We start from the raw sequence: 19028 nt of genomic DNA, 5'->3' as shown, positions 1-19028 counted from the left end.
TGGAATGCCTCATCGTGGGAGCAGATGCGGCGGAGGCGGAGGAATTGGGAATAGGGGATGGAATTTTTGCAGGAGGGTGGGTGGGAGGAGGTGTATTCTAGGTAGCTGTGGGAGTCGGTGGGCTTGAAATGGACATCAGTTACAAGCTGGTTGCCTGAGATAGAGACTGAGAGGTCCAGGAAGGTGAGGGATGTGCTGGAGATGGCCCAGGTGAACTGAAGGTTGGGGTGGAAGGTGTTGGTGAAGTGGATGAACTATTCGAGCTCCTCTGGGGAGCAAGAGGCGGCGCCGATACAGTCATCAATGTACCGGAGGAAGAGGTGGGGTTTGGGGCCTGTGTAGGTGCGGAAGAGGGACTGTTCCACGTAACCTACAAAGAGGCAGGCATAGCTGGGGCCCATGCGGTTGCCCATGGCCACCCCCTTAGTCTGTAGGAAGTGGGAGGAGTCAAAAGAGAAGTTGTTGAGTGTGAGGACGAGTTCAGCTAGGCGGATGAGTGTGTCGATGGAGGGGGACTGGTTGGGCCTGCGGGACAGGAAGAAGTGGAGGGCCTTGAGGCCATCTCCATGCGGAATGCAGGTGTACAGGGACTTGGACGTCCATGGTGAATATGAGGTGTTGCGGGTATGAGGGGGTTGGGGTATGAGGAATTGGAAGCCCTGGAGGAGGTGGAGGGCGTGGGTGGTGTCACGGACGTAGGTGGGGAGTTCCTGGACCAAAGGGGAGAAAATGGAGTCCAGATAGGTGGAGATGAGTTCGGTGGGGCAGGAGCAGGCTGAGACGATGGGTCGACCAGGGCAGGCAGGTTTGTGGATTTTGGGAAGGAGATAGAAACGGGCCGTGCGGGGTTGCGGAACAATGAGGTTGGAGGCTGTGGGTGGGAGGTCCCCTGTGGTGATGAGGTCGTGAATGGTGTTGGAGATGATGGTTTGGTGCTCGGGTGTGGGGTCATGATCGAGGAGGCGGTAGGAGGTGGTGTCGGAGAGTTGGCGTCTGGCCTCGGCGATGTAGAGGTCAGTGCGCCATACTACCACTGCGCCACCCTTGTCTGCGGGTTTGATGGTGAGGTTGGGGTTGGAGCGGAGGGAGCGGAGGGCTGCCCGTTCTGCGGGGGAGAGGTTGGAGTGGGTGAGAGGGGTGGAGAGGTTGAGGCGGTTAATGTCTCGACGGCAGTTGGAGATGAAGAGGTCGAGGGAGGGTAGGAGGCTAGCCTCTCCTTTGTAACTCAAACCTTTCAGTCTTCGTTACATCCTTGTAAATCTTTTTTGCTTCCATTCCTGCTTAGTAACATTCTTCCTATAGCAGGGTGACCAGAATGGTACAGGGTACTCCAAATGTAGCCTTATCAATTCATGCACAGCTGTAACATGACATCCCCCCTCACACTGAGCCTTCTGACCCAACAAAGCAAGCATGCCAAGTGCTGCCTTCCCTGCCCTGTCCATCTGTGATGTTTCTTTCAAGGAACTACATATCCTTAGGGCTTTGTTTGACAACACTCTTCAGGGCCCTACCATTAACATACGATGAACGGCTAAAGATCCTGGGATTGTATTCGTTAGGGTTTAGAAGGTTGAGGGGAAATCTAATAGAAACTTACAAGATAATGTATGGCTTAGAAAAGGTGGATGCTGGGAAGTTGTTTCCATTAGACGGGGAGGCTAGGACCCGTGGGCATAGCCTTAGAGTTAGAGGAGATCAATTTAGAATGGAAATGAGACGACATTTCTTCAGCTAGAGAGTGGTGGGCCTGTGGAATTCATTGCAACGGACCGCAGTGGAGGCCAGGACGTCAAATGTCTTCAAGGCAGAGATTGATAAATTCTTGATCTTGCGAGGAATTAAGGGCTACAGGGAGAGTGCGGTTAAGTGGAGTTGAAATGCCCATCAGCCATGATTAAATAGCGGAGTGGACTCGATGGGCTGAATGGCCTTACTTCCACTCCTATGTCTTATAGTCTTATTAACTATAAACCTTGCCTGATTTGTCTTACCAAGGTGCAACTCTTCACATTTCATCTAATTTAATTCCATTACCATTCCTTTGTCCACTAGCCCAGTTGATCAAGATCCCCGTTTTACTCTTAGATAACCCTCTTTACTGTCCACTACATAACTACATCACTCTGCAAGCTTACTAACAAAGCCTCCAATTTTCTCATCCCAATCGATTAGTATAAAGGACAAGTGGCAGTGGACACAGGACCAATCCTTGGGACACACTGCTGGTCATAGGCCTCCAGTCTGAACAGCAACCCTGTATCACAATCCTCTGTCTCCCTGCCATCAAACCAATTTTGGATCCACTTGACTAGCTATCCTGGATCCCATGCAATCTAACCATACAAACCAGTCTACCATGCAGAAACCTGACGAAGGCCTTGCTAAAGTCCACATAGACAATGTCTACTGTACTGCCCTGTCGTCTTGGTCACCTCTTCAGAAATCGCAGTCACATTTGTGAGAGGCAATTTCTCGTGCACAAAGCTATGCTGACTATCCCTAATTAGTCCTTGCCTTTTAAAATGCATGGAGATCCTGACTTTCAGAATCCCCTCCGCCAACATACCCACCACTGACGTTAGGCTCACTAGTGTGTAGTTCCTTGGTTTTCCTTGCAGCTTTCCTTCAATAATGGCACAATATTTGCCATCTCCTAGTGTTCCAGCATCTCACCTGTGACTGTCGATGATACAAATGTTTCTGCTCAGGGCCATTCAGTTTCTCCCGAGCTTCCCACAATGCCCTGGGATACACTTGATCCGGTCCTGGGGTCTCTCTTTAGCTTGCTTTTGAAAGCTCCCCACTTGCAAGAATCCCTTTACCTGTGAACAGCCACAGAAGACTCCTGTTTATCTCCCCTGGTGATTACCCATCTACCTGATAGAACCTGTGATGTGACCACCTCCCTGAAGCTACTACCTATCTCAAACGCCTCCTCTATGACCCTCAGTGCTTCCAACTGACCCATACAGTCTGGCTACAGCCAGACACACTTCCTGCAGATAAAGTCACCGGGGACACTTGACTGCTCACTGATTTCCCACATTTGACAGGAGCATCCCACTCCACTGACTGCCATCTCTGCCCCTTTAACAACCAGCTGACTTGGAGGAAGAATGAAGGTCTTACTTTGTTGCTGCTCGCCCTCCTCAACAAAGCTTGGTATTTACCTAGGCCTGCGCTTAGAACTAACTAGCAGAGCATCAGTCAGAAAGCAGCACTCTGCAAAAATGCCTGGAACAAGACACAAGACTGCAATGCCTCCCTACCCCACTTGCTTAAATTCCCACACTTACTCAGCTCCCAGCGTTTTCACTCTGTTGCAGTCACACTCCAATATTGTTATCTTTGCTGATTTACCATTCATTGCAACCTCTTATCTTTACATATGGTAAGCGACACCAGATTTAAAAGTGAACAAATTTGTTTGTGGTAACGTTATCTCTTCATGTATAGTTCACTTGAGGTATTAACTGACAAAAGCTCTTTTAATTAATCATCTTTGTCTTGAAAATCTTGCTATAAATGTCAGATTTTAATTTTACTAGTTTATTTGTTTTGTAATGATGGGTTTATTATATGAAGCATATACTTCAGCTTAAAAGAAAGTTCCTCAGGAGTCAGCAAGTTTTTCTAATGATTTGTTGTAATTTTCTAACCAGCAAAAACCAAAAAAGTTCCCAGATTAGATTCCCAAACTACAGAATTAGCAGTGGTAGGTGCTGTATGACATGCTTTGGGGTTGTGTGTGAGAAAGGGAAAGGAAATCAGCCAGAAATCTCACTTACAATCTACTTTCAGCAATCATTGATGGGAATAGGCTGGTATTATTTTCAGATGGGGGCATTGTCATGCTTGCTGATCAACTACCCAGCTAACAATAAAGACCAAAACCCTCAGGTATATAATTTTCACCAGGATGTGCTTTGGTTCACTCAGTAAGCTGGATGGCTAATTTGTGATGCTGAGTGGAAGGAGTAACAGGAATGCAGAGTACGGGGCTAATGGTAAGATTCTTGGTAGTGTGGATGAGCAGAGGGATCTCAGTGTCCATGTGCATAGATCCCTGAACGTTGCCACCCAGGTTGACAGGGTTGTTAAGAAGGCATAGTGTGTTAGGCTTTATTGGTTGAGAAATTGAGTCTCAGAGCCATGAGGGCATGTTGCAGCTGTACAAAACTCTGATGTGGCTGCAGTAGGAGTATTGCATACAGTTCTGGTCGCCGCATTATAGGAAGGATGTGGAAGCATTGGAAAGGGTGCAGAGGAGATTTACAGGATGTAGCCTGGTATGGAGGGAAGGTCTTACGAGGAAAGGCTGAGGGACTTGAGGCTGTTTTCATTAGAGAGACAAAGGTTAAGAGGTGACTTGATAGAGACATACAGGATGATCAGAGGATTAGATAGAGTGGATGGTGAAAGCCTTTTTTCCTCGTATGGTGATGGTTAGCATGAGGGGACGTAGGTTTAAATTGAGGGGTGATAGATATAGGACAGATGTCAGAGCTAGGTTCTTTACTCAGAGAATGGTAAGGGCGTGGAATGCCCTGCCTACAACACTGGTAGACTCGACAACTTTAAGGGCATTTAAATGGTCATTGGATAAACATATGGATGATAATGGAATAGTGTGGGCTCGATGGACTTTAGATTGGATTCACAGGTAGGCGCAGGGCTACGAGCTTCGAGGGCCGAAGGGCCTGTACTGCACTGTTATGTTCTATGTTCTACGAGTGATGTCAACAGTACAGGTTCAATTCCCATACAGTCTGAAGTTACCATGGAGGTCCCCATTTTCTCAAGCTTGGCTTTCGCTTGACGTTAACCTTCCCACCAGTCGTTTCTCTTTAATGATAGTGAATCATTTGGACCTCTGGCAGTATGACATTGTTCATTTTCGCTGTAGGTATATAATCCACATGGAAACAGAAAAGGAACTGATGCCTTTGAGCGATGAAGGGAAAATATGGCCAAAACAAACTGGGATGACTGCTTAATGTTCACAATTTAAAGCACCACAGTTCAATATTCTCAATCAATTTGGTTAAATATGGGCACTTCAAATTCCAGAAAAACAATTAAGTATGACATTTGCATGTACAAAGTAGTCTCATTGTTATGCATAATATATGTGCTTGTGAGACTAACCTTTTTAGCAAAGGTGAAGTCTGCAAAATGGATTTGTTATTTAATAGTCATTCAAAACCCATATGGCCATGTTTCTGTGGCAACCCTTGATTAAGGACCCTCCATTTCTGCCTGTAAATTTGCTTTCAATTCAGTCTGTAAAAATGGAAAAGAAATGGGGCCAAAACTGATAGTTTATGTACTGTGTGGAGATTAGACATGATATTTTGGCAAATCAATACCTTGAAAACTATTAATTATTTAGTTTCCAAGCTCAGTCCATGAAGCAGCATTTTCCTGAAGTTTAATTGTTGCAAGTGGGTGGTTTTGAGGCATGCCTATTGCAGAGCTCAATAACGTCTTCTCCCCCCCCCCCACCTCCGACTCCTGACAGAACATAAAAAATTGACTGAAACCAACTGATGTAGCAGTCATGTGATAACTAATAAATTGTTCTCCCTGTGCACAAAAAGTAATTGTGTTAACATGGTAGGCATTTGAATGTCTTTAACTTAGTGTTATAATCTTGTTGCAATGATATATTCAATTCCCATGCGTCACTGAAGTTTTATTGTGGAATATGTGTTCAGTTTGCACTTGCAGGAAAATTGATATAAAATGGTGTGTTTAGAAATTTTACAAAGCACTTCATATAAACAGAACTATTTTGAAGTGCAGTGGTTGATGTCTTATAACCATATTTAACAGCTGTTTTGTGCACAACAAGGTCCCACAAATTGCAATGTAATGAGTAACCTGTCTTGACTCTTGTAATACTGTCATAGCAAGAACTTTCATCTTCTCCTTCTTCCGCCACTCCCAAAAAAAACCAAATCTTCATTTGCCCTAAACTTTGCTGCTTGGATTTCATCCCATACCAAACTCATGATTTAAATTGAAAATAGAGGGTTTAGCCAACTAACCATTGGGGTGTTGTAATTTTTCACCATGCACTGCATGTGTGCTTGAAATAATATCTCTGTGTAATATGTATCAATAGGATGAGTATTAAATCAAAGACACGTTTGGAGTGCCCCATGTGCATACCATCTGCCATCTTAGCATGTGTTTGACTTAGATATATTCACAGAACAACTACTAAGTATTGGCTTTATTAAACACATCAGCCTTTATTTTTCTTTTGGGCTGTTGCTTTGGTGCTTAAATTGTACCTTGTGTTCTTGTTGGACAGCTGTAATCCACTTGTCTCTCTGTTTACCTCCTTTCACACTTTGCTCACACTTAGCTTGAAACTAGATCATACTGATCATTACAGTAACATTTTGGACCCTGGATTACAACAGATAACAGCCCCATGGGAGAATAACTTGTAATTCAGATTAATTATGGTTGATTTGAAACTTGATATAACCATGTGACAAGAACTAATAAAGATTCATTAAAAGCGGTGACATACTTGGAAAGAGGAACAGCTTTGGCCTATCATTATTGAAAAATATTGAGTTGGAATTTCAGTTGGTGTTCAAGATTCCGAACGGCAGGATCATTTCCAGTTCCCAATCTACACATTGTCAGTCACATGACATAATTTCCAATGAAAAAGGCCCTAACTGACCTAGAGGCAAATTAGCTGCTCTTGAGTGGGCAAAAGATGGGATGGAGTTATGAGGGCAATTTTGTAAATCAAAGGACAACCATCACTGGGTTTGCCCTAGGTTAGAGGAATGGAGAGGCAGGAGAGCAAAGGGCCAGCAGCCTCCCAGTGCAGATGAGTGCCCAAATGCTAACTCAAGTTGCTCCAATCAAGTGATGGTCACACTTCTCTGGAGTAGCACACTGGAATCAAGCCTCACTATTCCGAGAGTCTTTACAAAAATTAAAGATTTTACAAGTACATACATTCTAGCTACGATTGTGCACAGTAAATAACACTACTAACTGACACTCAAATCCCCTTATTAACTCTCCTTTATGCACAAACACAGGAAGGAAAAAGAAGGGTCCTGATCCAAAACATCAACTTTCCTACTGCTCAGATGTTGCCTGGCCTGCTCTGTTCTTCTAGCTCTACACTGTGTTATCTCTGACTCTAGCATCTGCAGTTCTTGCTATCTCTAAGGGTGTTAAGAAGGATGAAAAACTGAGAAAGCAATTCAATGGCCTCTGTTTATAGAATCTTCTGAAATGATTCTTGTGCTAATCAGAATTCTTCCTTCTTTTAGATGCCTCCATTGGTTTTCAACATGACTGCCACTTCTTCAGTCTCTGAATTAATAATTAAAAATCCCAGCTGAAAGCAACTGCTGGAGTACAAATAATCCAGTTTTCTTCAGGCATAAAATGGCTTTTACTACAGAAAACAGAGAGAGCCTTTGAGCTGCTATAGGACTAAAGCATTACTGGAGAATCAATCACATTTTGACAGGCAGAAGGCCGAAGTCATTAATACTGAACAACCAGCTATGTGATGCTAGCCAAACCTCCATTTGTATACAGCACTTTGGCTCCAGCTCATTTCTGACCAAAATTGCAACTCCTGCTGAAAGCAGCAGCTGTGTAAACAGTGTTTACAATGAGTGTCAGGTTACTGGCTTTTAAAAACGATCAGCAATCCATGTTTTCAAAACCATTCTTTTCTATTTTCAGTCCATGATTCAAAATGCAAAAAAGAGACATGGACTTTATAATGGCAACTTTGTGTCACTACATGAGCAGATCTGTTTAACTATCGATGCATCACGTCTAAGAATTCTTACTTTATATAAGATTTTCTCCAGCAGCCACAATTAGTAAAGGCTCCCAAGAACCGTGCAGTAGCCTGTTTCAGACAGTTTTCTCTTTGTTCATCTCATTTTTAAAATAAACACTCTTCTCATTACCAACTTTGTAAATTTGAATATGTCTGTTTACAACTTGGTTTTAAAAAAAAACTAGTAAAGGGGCTTACGACCAAGTGAATTGAGGACATGTGGATTGCCAACTTCTCCACTCCAACCTGTGTTTAAAAAGTTCCAATACATCATAGACACTTTCGAAGACTATAACCATCTAAGTGAGCTGCTTTCTGACCATGCCTGCTCATGGGTGATGGTAAATCCTGTGTATTAGCTTTCTTTCTTTTTTCAGTTCGCAGCCTGACCGGGTGAACTCAACTCCTGAAAACCAGTACTTTAATATTTTAATGAGTGAGCCCCTATTTTCCTGCTATTAAAATGAGGTCTTTATCTGCAAAAATGTGTTAGATTGGACAGCCAATTCTGATGAATTTCCAAGAGTTGAGAAGTGGGCATCTTGGGAGTATTTGGTATTCTAGACCCATCCACTGGAACCTGGATTCAGACAGAAGTCAGATGAGGAAATTACCATGCACCTATTCAAAAATAAACACTAACAGGGTTACAGTGGTGACTTTGACTATCAGCCTTTTCTCTGGAGTAGTTCAGTCATCATCCATACTAACACTAGTCCTATTAAAGATCCTGTAAATGATTCAGGCTATCAAAATTGAGTGGTTCGTACGTGGACTGAACTTCGAGGAAGTGGTGGAGGCGGCTATAATTACAATGTTTAAAAGGATAAGTACATGAAAAAGAAATGTTTGGAGGAATATGAGCCAAGCACAGGCAGGTGGAACTAGGTTAATTTTGAGTTTATGGTCAGCTTGGACTGGTTGAAATGAAGGGTCTGTTTCCACGCTGCATGATTCTAAGACTATAACTCTGTCTAGATTTTTCAGTTCTTCAGATCCCCTAAGGATGTTACAGGAAAGCTAAAGAAAGCATGCAGGGCTTATAAATACTAATAACTCTTTGTAAGTTGAATTGAGGTACATTGAGAGTGTAAATTTGACATACTTCATCCTTCCTGCCTTTGAATCATTACCTGATTCTGGCTTTGGTTGCAAGTGAGATCACAAATTAAATATTAAGCACATAAAAATATATGTTTTAATGCTGTTTTCTAAAGAATAATATTGCTGAAGTTTATAGAAATTATTTTGCTTTAAGGCCAAATGCAGTGCCAGGTTGTGCTGTATCACCAGCAATAATGAACAATTATGCACATGGTGAAAGGTTTCTCTCACTGGGACCTTGATAACAGTCGCAATTCACTTTCCTTCAGTCATTCCTGTGAGAGAGAGAGAGAGAGAGAACAAATCAGGTCTGGATTTGTTAGACCAAATTCTTCACATTTCAGTTCCATTTTTCAGTACAGCATTTAACCCAAGGAGGAAATTGCTTGTCATGCTAGAAATAGGGTTATGTTTAAAAAAAAAGGGTACAATGGAAGAGAAACACGAACCTAACTTTGAAAATGATGACGAACACCATGTGAAATTGTCTGCAAGTTTAGAGTCTATGATCTGTTTGAGAACAAGAAATGTTTTACTTTGAAGAGTATTTGATTAGTAAATTTGATCAAAATTGATATTGTCAGAATTAATTATAGCTAAATGTAATAATTACTTTGATTGCTAGCTAATTTGCATAATGAGCGATCTGTCACGTTACAGCTGTGAATCCTGCAAGAAGTTACTTGTCAATTAGTAACATTCTGCGTGGTAGATTCTACATTAGATGGACATTTGATGAGCCACCGTGGCATCTTCCATTTTAAAATTAGTTTTGTAGGATGTCTAATTATATGTATGTTTTGGAATCTCGTTTAAACTTACAGAATACTGAGAGGCAGGGACAGAGTGGTGGTAAATAAAACGTTTCCACTAGTAGGAGACACTAAGACCCGAGGGCCCAGCGTCAGATTGCAGGGATGATCCTTTAGAACTGAGATTGGGAAGAATTCCTTCACACGGGTGTGGTGAATCTTTGGAACTCGTTGCTGCAGAAGGCTGTGAAGGCATTGCATGGATTTAAGACAAATAGGCCCTCGATTAATAAGGGAATCAAAGGTTACAGGGAGAAGGCAGGAGGATGGGTTTGAGAAACTTGTCAACCATGATTGAACAGTGGAGCAGATTCGTTGAGCTGAATGACTTAATTCTGATCCTATATCTTAACGTGTCATGGTCATTTAAGGGAAACTACACAGAAGAGAATAAATTGGTAGGTAATGGTAGATTGAAACAAGCAAATCTGGAAGGAGGCATGAATTGAGCATGAACACCAGATTAAATGTTTAGCTAGGCCAGATAGCCTATTTCTGTGCTATAAATGCTGTGTCTTCCTGTTTACTATTGAAGCCTCAAGATTTCATTTTTGTTGCTGTTGTTCACAGCAGTGCCTGTTTGCATATTCTTGCTTCATACAAGTTTGGAATGAAAAATGTATTGTACGATGTGTGCTGCATTGCAGTGCAGTTATGGTCTGCTTATGAGCAGGTTTAACACCTATTGTTCTATTTTTCAAAGCTGAATTAGTGATAGTGCTTAATGTGCATCCCTCTGCTTGACGGACCAGGGCCGCACTATTCCTCCAGTAAGCAAATCATGTTCTCCAAACTGTGTGCATGACCCTACATCTACCCAGGTTACTGTTTGTGGCTAAATTAATGCTGATTCATTCACCACCTAGAAAACCTTTATACAACATATGCACCATTGGAGACTTTTTTTTCATAAGTAAGGTTTGTAACACGTTTTTATTTTGATTCCACACTCTCAATTTATAAATGCTTTTTGGAAGAATAGCAAAAACATTTGTCAGCCCGTAATACCCAATGTCTGTCTTCTTTCTTTGGTAATTCTCAGGAATGAAATGTAACCACTCTACAATACATAAGAAGATGAGAAACAAGATCAAGTGTAGGCCCAGTTCCTATCGATTCAAGATCATGGTTGAACGATTAGATTGACTCCACTTTACTGCATTATTCGCAAGGGATAAATCTTGTATTATTTTGGCTCAATCCAAATTGCATCAGTTTATTTCTCTGGAAGTTTTTGTTGTAAGACTCTGCATTTTCTTGCCCTGTCTTACCAAGCTCACTGAATTAATGGCCTGTCCTGCCCCATGCAACCAATTTTGTCCAATCCTACCACATGCCATTCTCGCATCTTTGACAGTTAGTGGATTTCCAGCAAAATACTAGCATCCCTTGCACCTGTGCCATTTTTTAAAGCACGTCAGACCAGCACTGACATTCCAAAATGAAAATCTGTACTGTGCTCGGTCTGAACATGTCAGAGCTGGGGAAAATGGCATTGTGCTTCTCTGACAGAAGTCAGGATGTACTGATGGATGGGCTGGTGCAGAGGAGGGGTGACCACTTCTCAGCAGACGCTGTGCCACTAAATCTTGCCAGCTTGGTCTGAGGTTGCTATCTGCGTCGTTGCCACCTCGGATGCAGAAGAATTGCTTGCAATGCAGGAAAAACGGTCAGTGACCTCTGTGCCAGTTTAAGTGCCACATTCTTCTCTCTGTCACCTCAGTCCATCTCTAATGCTGCCCCATTTCCCAACCATGGTCATGTTCTGCCAATCTCACTATTGCATACAGCATCACCCCTCACTCACTTCCAAACCCGTGTCCCACAGCCTTCCATATCGCTAATCCTTTATGCCCGATACCATGTCCAATGCCCTTGAGCTACTGGAGAGGCAAACATACTTGTACTCCATCACCTAGTGATTTTTTTTCCAGGACTGAAGGTGTTACAGCAGATGGGGCAGGGTATCTTGACCCCAGTCTAGGTGCTGCCTCCTGACAAAGAGACAGGACAGTGCTTGGAGGTATCACACCCAGGCTCCTCTGCACTTTCTGTGACCATGCCAGGTGTGGTCATTCTTTCGCGCACAGCCACAGCCCCGCACACAGGCACACTCAACTCCTGATGCCCTTAATTACAATAGTCCTTACCCGACATGTGCAGTCCCTAGTCCCGTAAGACCACAAGAAATAGAAGCATGAGTACATGCTGTCAATCTGCTAAGCCTGCACCATCGTTCAGCAGGACCATGGGAGATCCAACACCCCTTACGTTCAATTTGTTGCCCCTTCCCCATAACGATTGATTTCCCCTACTGATCTTAACCCCTGCCCCAAAATGAAATTCTGTCCCATTTTAAACAAAAAGTATCTGAATACATTTTTTTCCAAACCCCTGAGTTCTCAATGATGAATACTCTGGAAGTAAGTTCACACTGTTTACATAGTTCTAATAGGAATTTCACAATATTTATCATAATGAGCCTGGAAATAAATTGTGTCTATATGCAAAGGAAATTCCTGCCATGAGGAACTCGCAAAAATTGTGACTGCAGAGGATAGGCAACCTTAATCTCAATTCAGATGAACAGCCAAGTAAAGCTGAGGATATAAGTGTGATCCTGGAAGGATTAAACAGCGAGCATGTTCTGCAATGTGAATCAAGATACACAGCTACTTCTGCCTGTTTTTCTGACTTTGTACACTATTATGGCTTTAATGTGAAATTTTCAGAAAACATGGTTGTTGGGTTAAAATATTCCGTGTTTTATGTTTTGTTTTAAGCTTAAGGACTGCATATCAATTAGGAGTTTTCACTGTGAGATGTTGCCAACTTGAACATTACAACTAATTATTATCCTCCCAACAGGCGGATGTTGTGACTGATCTTGCTTATTTCAGTGTGATCTTTCTGAAACCGTCTTGACATTTCTTTTCCATTCTGTCATCACTGTAATGATTTTAAAAGCCTATTATCAGAGCCTAAGCTAATAATTCTAATGGCTTTAGTGCATAGCATGGATCGGGAGTGGAAAGACATTTCAGTCCATAAATACTGGAATAACTTCACTGTCGATGGTTCAACATTGGATTTTTTTTTACCGTTTCTGACAAAACCTTTTGAAGTAATCTTGCACATCTTTTTAAAAGATGTATGGTTTAACTTCAGTCAAATGCAAAGTTTTTAGAAGCTGAAGTTGGTAAGTGGCTTGGATCAACTGATACCAAAAGGAACTTTTACCCAATGGGGAATTCGTTTGCATGGCCTGTGTGACAAATCAATCCATTTTTATCTGGCTAAGCTAGGAGAGAAATGCTTTTTTTATTTTTAAGCAGCTGCTGATGAATGTTGTATTCTAATTTCCCAGCTGGCTTGTGTATTGCATAGATATTGTACTTTGTATCCCAGTTAGTAATGGGATAGGTTGTTGAGTTTGAACATTGATGTGAATGTAGTATTTCTGTCAACAAAAGTTTGATTTCAATTGCAATTTCTTTTCTCCCCAGACTAGAGGAGACTACAGATATATTTGCTGGGATATTTAGGTCAGTGCACGTTCTTAATCAAAAGTGTTTCCACACAGAGTTCCCCTCCACTGGCCTGTTTGCCAGTTCTTCACCATGATCCTCATCCAAAGCTATTTATAATGGGTGTGGTGCAGGTTGGCTTAGCTACCTGTTCGAGAGTGACTGTCAGCCAATTATTAGTAATTATGGACAAAAACGAAGCTGCTAGAAAAGCTGAGCAGGTGTGGCAGCATCTATGGGGGGGATAAAGACAGAGTTAACGTTTCAGGTCCGGTGACCCTTCCTCAGAAGGGTAATTATAGGACTATTAAGCTGCCAGCTCCACAAAGACTAAGCTTTCCATTTTGTCAAAGCAGATGGCATACGTTGGCATGCATCAGAGCCAGGTGAGGGCAGTGGGCTTACGATAGGATGTGTCTGTCTGTGTGTGTCTGTGTAGGGGTGGAACTGGAATGAATCTCCCCAAGGATGTGCACACAAACCTCTCCTGCTCTCCAAATCTGCATAATCTCTTTGTGGTTTCCAGGACATAACTGTGGCCACTGCCCATCCCACGGGAAGCTTGCCCTTCCACAGTCTAATCTGAACAGCTCTAGTTGCTTAATTTTCTAAAAAAAAAATTGACCTCTTCTTTAGAGAGCATCTTCACATGAAGGGCAACCTCCTACCACAAATCTGCAGCTTCCAAATTGGACAGTGGGATTACTAATGTAACAATGTTGGCTTCCAATTGACCCTCCACCCTTGGGAGGATCATTGTTTTTAATTGGACTATGAACCCACTTCTCATGTATCCTACTTATTTGGCCTGGCCCTTTTGAGATCACTAGGCAGTTGGAAGAGCACTATAAAGGGTAGGACTCAGAATTGAAATAGTGGCCTGCTTGTCTAATTTTTGTTTCTTTTGACATGAAATTCTTATACTGAGCTGGTACCAGAATGTACCAAAAACTAACTTCCAAAACTAAATTGGGATGATTAAATTTCAGCATCTATTATGCATTATATTGCCCCTGTCAGCCTGTCTCAATGAGTGTACTGTTAAAACATACTGAGCAGAATGTATTGGGTTAGTTATCTCATCTCAGTTAGAAAAGTAATGGCAGTTTGTCAATTTGTTCCATCAAGTGGAGAAGAGAAAATGAAATGGGTTAAAATTAAAATGCAGGAAACTGAAGATTTTCATTTTGGAAGGGAAAATGATAGAATGGTATTCTCTCAAATGGAGAGAAACTGCAAGCTGCAAAAGTACACTGGCTTCTTATGTGCGAAACATAAAACCAGCACTCAAGTGCAGCAGGTAATCAGGAAAGCTAATGGAATGTTGGCACTTATTTCAAGGGAATTGGAGTACAAGAGTAGGGAAGTCTTATTGCAACTGGATAAGGTGCTGGTCAGACACACCTGGAGCATTGTGAGCAGTTTTTGCTGCCTCATTTGATGGATACTGGCCCAATCTGTCCAAACTTTTCCAATAAGAATAGCCCCTTCATCCCAGGAATAAGTCAAGTGAACTCTCTTTGAACTGTGTCTGCCTTGAGAAGAGATATGGGAACATTGAGACTGTCCTCTTGCTGGGGTCTCAATAATGCCCAAGTAAAACCTCCCTACTTTTATATTCCATTCCCTTTGCAATAAATGACAGTAGCTCATTTGCGTTTCTAATTACTTGCTAAACCTGCGCTTTAACGTTTTGTGATTTATGCACGAGACTGGCCCTGGATCCCTCTATTTACAGAATTTTGTAAATTGGCTCCATTTAAACGGTGTACTTCTGGCAAAATTGATAAATTTCCATTTTCTCACTCAACTCCATCTGTCATTTTTTTGTTCACTCACTTAACCTATTTAAATTCCTTTGTTGACTCCACCTCTTAATTTACTTTTCTGCTTATCATTGTTAATTTTTTTTGATGACACAATCTTTACATATAGTCTCTTCATCCATCATATATGCTGCTTGTAAATAGTTGAGGCTCCAGCACAAAACCCAGAGGCACTTGTTTACAGTTTGCCAATCAGAAACAACATTACAAAGAGATCCGTGCACTGTATGTGACATAATCCTGTGGGACCCCTAATCTTAGGCGATACAAATACAATGTTTCCCTATATGCTACCCATCTCCCTGGCTCAGATATTGATGACCATCTCACTCAGAGCAACATTTTGGACCCTGAAGCCAGGGATGAATTAAGGATGTTTTGGGATGAGGAGCAACAGTGTCAGCATAATCTATTACCCTATGTATGCCTTGATCATCTTGCTTTCAGCAGATACATTGATCCATGGTACAGCCTATATGGATATAGATGTAAGGTACATTTAAGATTATATAGAGACTCCAATAAATAGACGTAAAGTAAATTTATACAAACCTGAGACAGTGCAATGTCACCCTTGCCAGCTAAATGGCTTGATAGGTTATCCTGTTTCTCTCCTTCCCACTAAGTGTCAGCACACTCGGTGGTTCCACAACTGAGAGGGATGGATTCTTCTTAGCAGTGGAGCCTGTTTGCCCTGGAGGTTTGGTCAGCTGATTGTGGGTGATTATGGCTGGCGGACCAGACAGTCTGAAAATATTCTTGCCAGAGACAAGTGGACCCTCTTCAGCTTCAACTTCCAAGGGTTGGAGGGGGCAGGCAAGTCGAAGTCCTTAGGCTACTTCATAATTATCCTGAGACGAGACTTCTGATAGTTCCTCTGTCAGTTGGGTGCCGCCTAGCATTGCTCAGTCACTATGTCTTTAACCTTGAGGGGTTGGAGTGCAGATGTGTGCTCTTTTCCAGCAGATCCTGAGGATTCTGGACGTGGCTTTCCATGGCAGCCAGTAACCAGAATGTGAAGACGTGGGAGTTAGTTTTTCCTCATGCAATTTAGAAAAAAAGAAAAACTGCTTCTGCCTAGCAATAAGACTCAAAGAACACAGAAAAATTTGGATACAGTTAGTATGTGTGTCAGAGAATGGAAGTAAAAGGGTTATATCTCCTGTAAGAATCCTGTAATATTATCAAAAGTTAAGTATAGGGAACTTGTGTTTACTCTGAAGTTCCAGTAATAGTGAGTTTAGCTTGCAATTTGTTTTAAATGTCTCAATGAAAGAATCCAAATTAAAAAAAAACACAAAGCCACAGAAATTTGTTGGAAGGAAACAGTTGCAGTTGGGCCAGCCTGAGCAAGAGGCCTTTATAGTGTAGTAATACTGTTGAATCTTTGCAGGGTTTGGTTTATGTAGCATATTGCTGAGATAAACAGAATTGTGAGTTTGAATCTTCTTACTAGTGTTTGTACTGAAATCTTTCCAAACGGTTTGTCTAGGCTAATATACTCTGTTTTTCTTGGCTAGTGAACACTATTCTTTGTATTAGAAGTACACTTGCAGACTCTTGTGAATATGTTCAGTAACTGACCTGCACATTTAGGGTTTATCAAGTTCAGTTTCAATCTGAGATCTAACTTCTTCAGTATTAATTTCACCTGAGTATATGAATTTGTAGTGGTGTCTCACGTAGATTTCACTGAGGAGTTGGATATAGTACTTGGGGCTGAAGGGATCAAAGGAAGTAGTGAATGGTGGAACAGGCTCGAAGGGCTATTGTGCTCTTATTTGTATATTTCTACAGGTGTCGAAAACTTGACAACAGGCAATATATTTTTGAGACAAATGTGAATCTTGCAAATTTTTTTAACAAATTAAAGAACATTTTATACAGAAAGAAAATAGCTGATTCAATGTGACTGCATTGACTCTTTAAAAGGGCTTATTGATGATAATGCGGCAATATTTTGATTGCTTCCTCATCAACAACTTCTTAAGGTGGACACCTTGTGGCTATGAGTGTATTGCTTTTCTAGTGGAGCAATACTGCCCCCCTCACCCTCCTATTTCCCCAGAAACTTAATGTATAGTTAGGGTAAAGGAGTAAGATGGAATGCTGCTCTCCTTGTTGGATCTGACTGCCTCAAAGATTAATGTGAAAGGAACCACAATTGCATGTATTCCAACTTTATGGGGGAAGCTTAGGTACAATGTCAAAATTATTTCCAAGTAGTTTAATGCTTGAAATTCTGTCATGGGCACCTTTAATAGATGATGAGGGCTTGCTATAATTCTATGTTACATAGTTTATCATATGTATAAATTATTTATAACATTAAAGTTCCAAATAATTAGATGCCAAATCTTGGTTGTGGAAGTGAAATGCACTGATCTCTTAGTTGAAAGGCAGGTGCTCAGATTACACACTAAGCATCATCTTTTCACCTATTCCAGTGACACTCTGCATTCCAGGAAAAGAATGCCATATAAGGTCTGAGATATGTTCAGTAAATAAATGAGAAGTGACGAAGCTCTAATTTCCCAATCAGATGGCCTCGAAGATCTTTGAATGCCTCAAGGACCTCTCTATCTCCTCTAGTTAGGATTCACCCCAAACAATGGCACAAATAATTTACTTTTAGTCCCTACTATCTTATTTTACATCATCTAATTATTTAGAATTAAAATGAGTTTGAACTGAAAGAGACAGCCTGGAGAGTTCTTAATGGAGGCTGCATTTAGGAGAAAGTTCTAGAAATAGGTTTAGTACAGAAAAAACTTAATCTTTAAAACAGCTTCACACAACTTTGATTACTTCCTACTAATGACTACTTTTCAGCTCACAGTAAGTAATTCATTGTATAGAGAGAGTTTACTCAAGTTAGAATCTTTGAAACTTTCCATTCATGTACAACAGTGCCTAATACTTGCTTCTGTCTCTAAACTCTGACGTTATGTAGATTAGGTGAAAATAGTCCTCAAATGAAATACAAAATAATGGGAAACTCGTGGAAAATATGTATCCTTAAGTTACATTTAAGTTCATTTTGAACAGTTCCTGTTAGAAATATATGATTGATACCATAGCTGTATTATTAAAAGTCCACCTCAAAAATCATGAACACTTATTAAAATGAAATTGGTGTCCTACAAGCCTTAATTTTTGTTGGCGGAAGCAACTATAATTATCTGTTTTCTTTTCGTCTGTTGATCTTACTTTCAAACATCTTGTTTTACCTGGGCTCGGTCCTTAAGCTGACCCATGTTGTATTATTATTTTCCTCCTTCAACACACATTTAAATTTGCCACTATTTTCTAATTTTTTGTTGACTTTACAAACTTAAACAATGCATATATTTATATTTAATGGAAAATGCCTGCTTGAATTGACATTAAACCCGAAGTTCATTGAATTCCCCTATTTCTGACTTTTGTGCTGAGCTTTCAGCCATTTTTGTTTTATAGAAACCCCACAGTGTGCAAACTGGCCCTTCAGCCCAACAAGTCCACACCGACTATCAGAGCATCCCGCCCTAACCTACACATCCCTGAACACTATGGGCAATGTGGCATAGCCAATCCACCTAGCCTGCACATCTTTGGACTGTAGGAGGAAACCGGAGGGTACCCCCGCTGACGTGGGGGGAATGTGCAAACTCCACACAAACAGTTGCCTGGGGGGAATGGAACTCAAGCTCCTGGTGCTCTGAGGCAGCAGTGCTAAAGGGCACAAACATGATAGGGTGAACAGGTGACTTGCTGTTTTCAGAAGCAACGTGGTCAAGGGTGGAATAGGAACACACATGTCAGTTACTTAGTGATGAACATTGACAGTGAAGCAGATTTTCTTGTTTCTGTTTTGAAAGATTTTGTTTGGAGGACACTCTTCAAGAGTAACAACAAATTCTGATTGCTCATGTTTAAA

The 19028-nt window shown here is 41.4% G+C and overlaps 1 protein-coding gene across 3 annotated transcripts in view; it reads left to right on the top strand.

Moving 5' to 3' along the window:
* The window catches only part of kdm4b (lysine (K)-specific demethylase 4B), a 453216-nt gene that overhangs the window by 397135 nt on the left and 37053 nt on the right, over window positions 1–19028 (top strand). The window contains exon 18 of one of the 3 annotated variants that reach the window (XM_059638448.1): window positions 13263–13301. The exons of the other annotated variants lie outside the window; for them this stretch is intronic. Within the exon in view, the coding sequence (XP_059494431.1) occupies window positions 13263–13301 (39 nt within the window). The remainder of the gene's footprint in view (window positions 1–13262; window positions 13302–19028) is intronic. 3 annotated transcript variants of the gene reach the window in all.

This window comes from Stegostoma tigrinum, chromosome 30 (genome assembly GCF_030684315.1).
Source record: "Stegostoma tigrinum isolate sSteTig4 chromosome 30, sSteTig4.hap1, whole genome shotgun sequence".
Lineage (NCBI taxonomy): Eukaryota > Metazoa > Chordata > Chondrichthyes > Orectolobiformes > Stegostomatidae > Stegostoma > Stegostoma tigrinum.
Note: the sequence above shows the minus strand (reverse complement) of the source record. Positions and strands in the feature narration are given on the sequence as shown.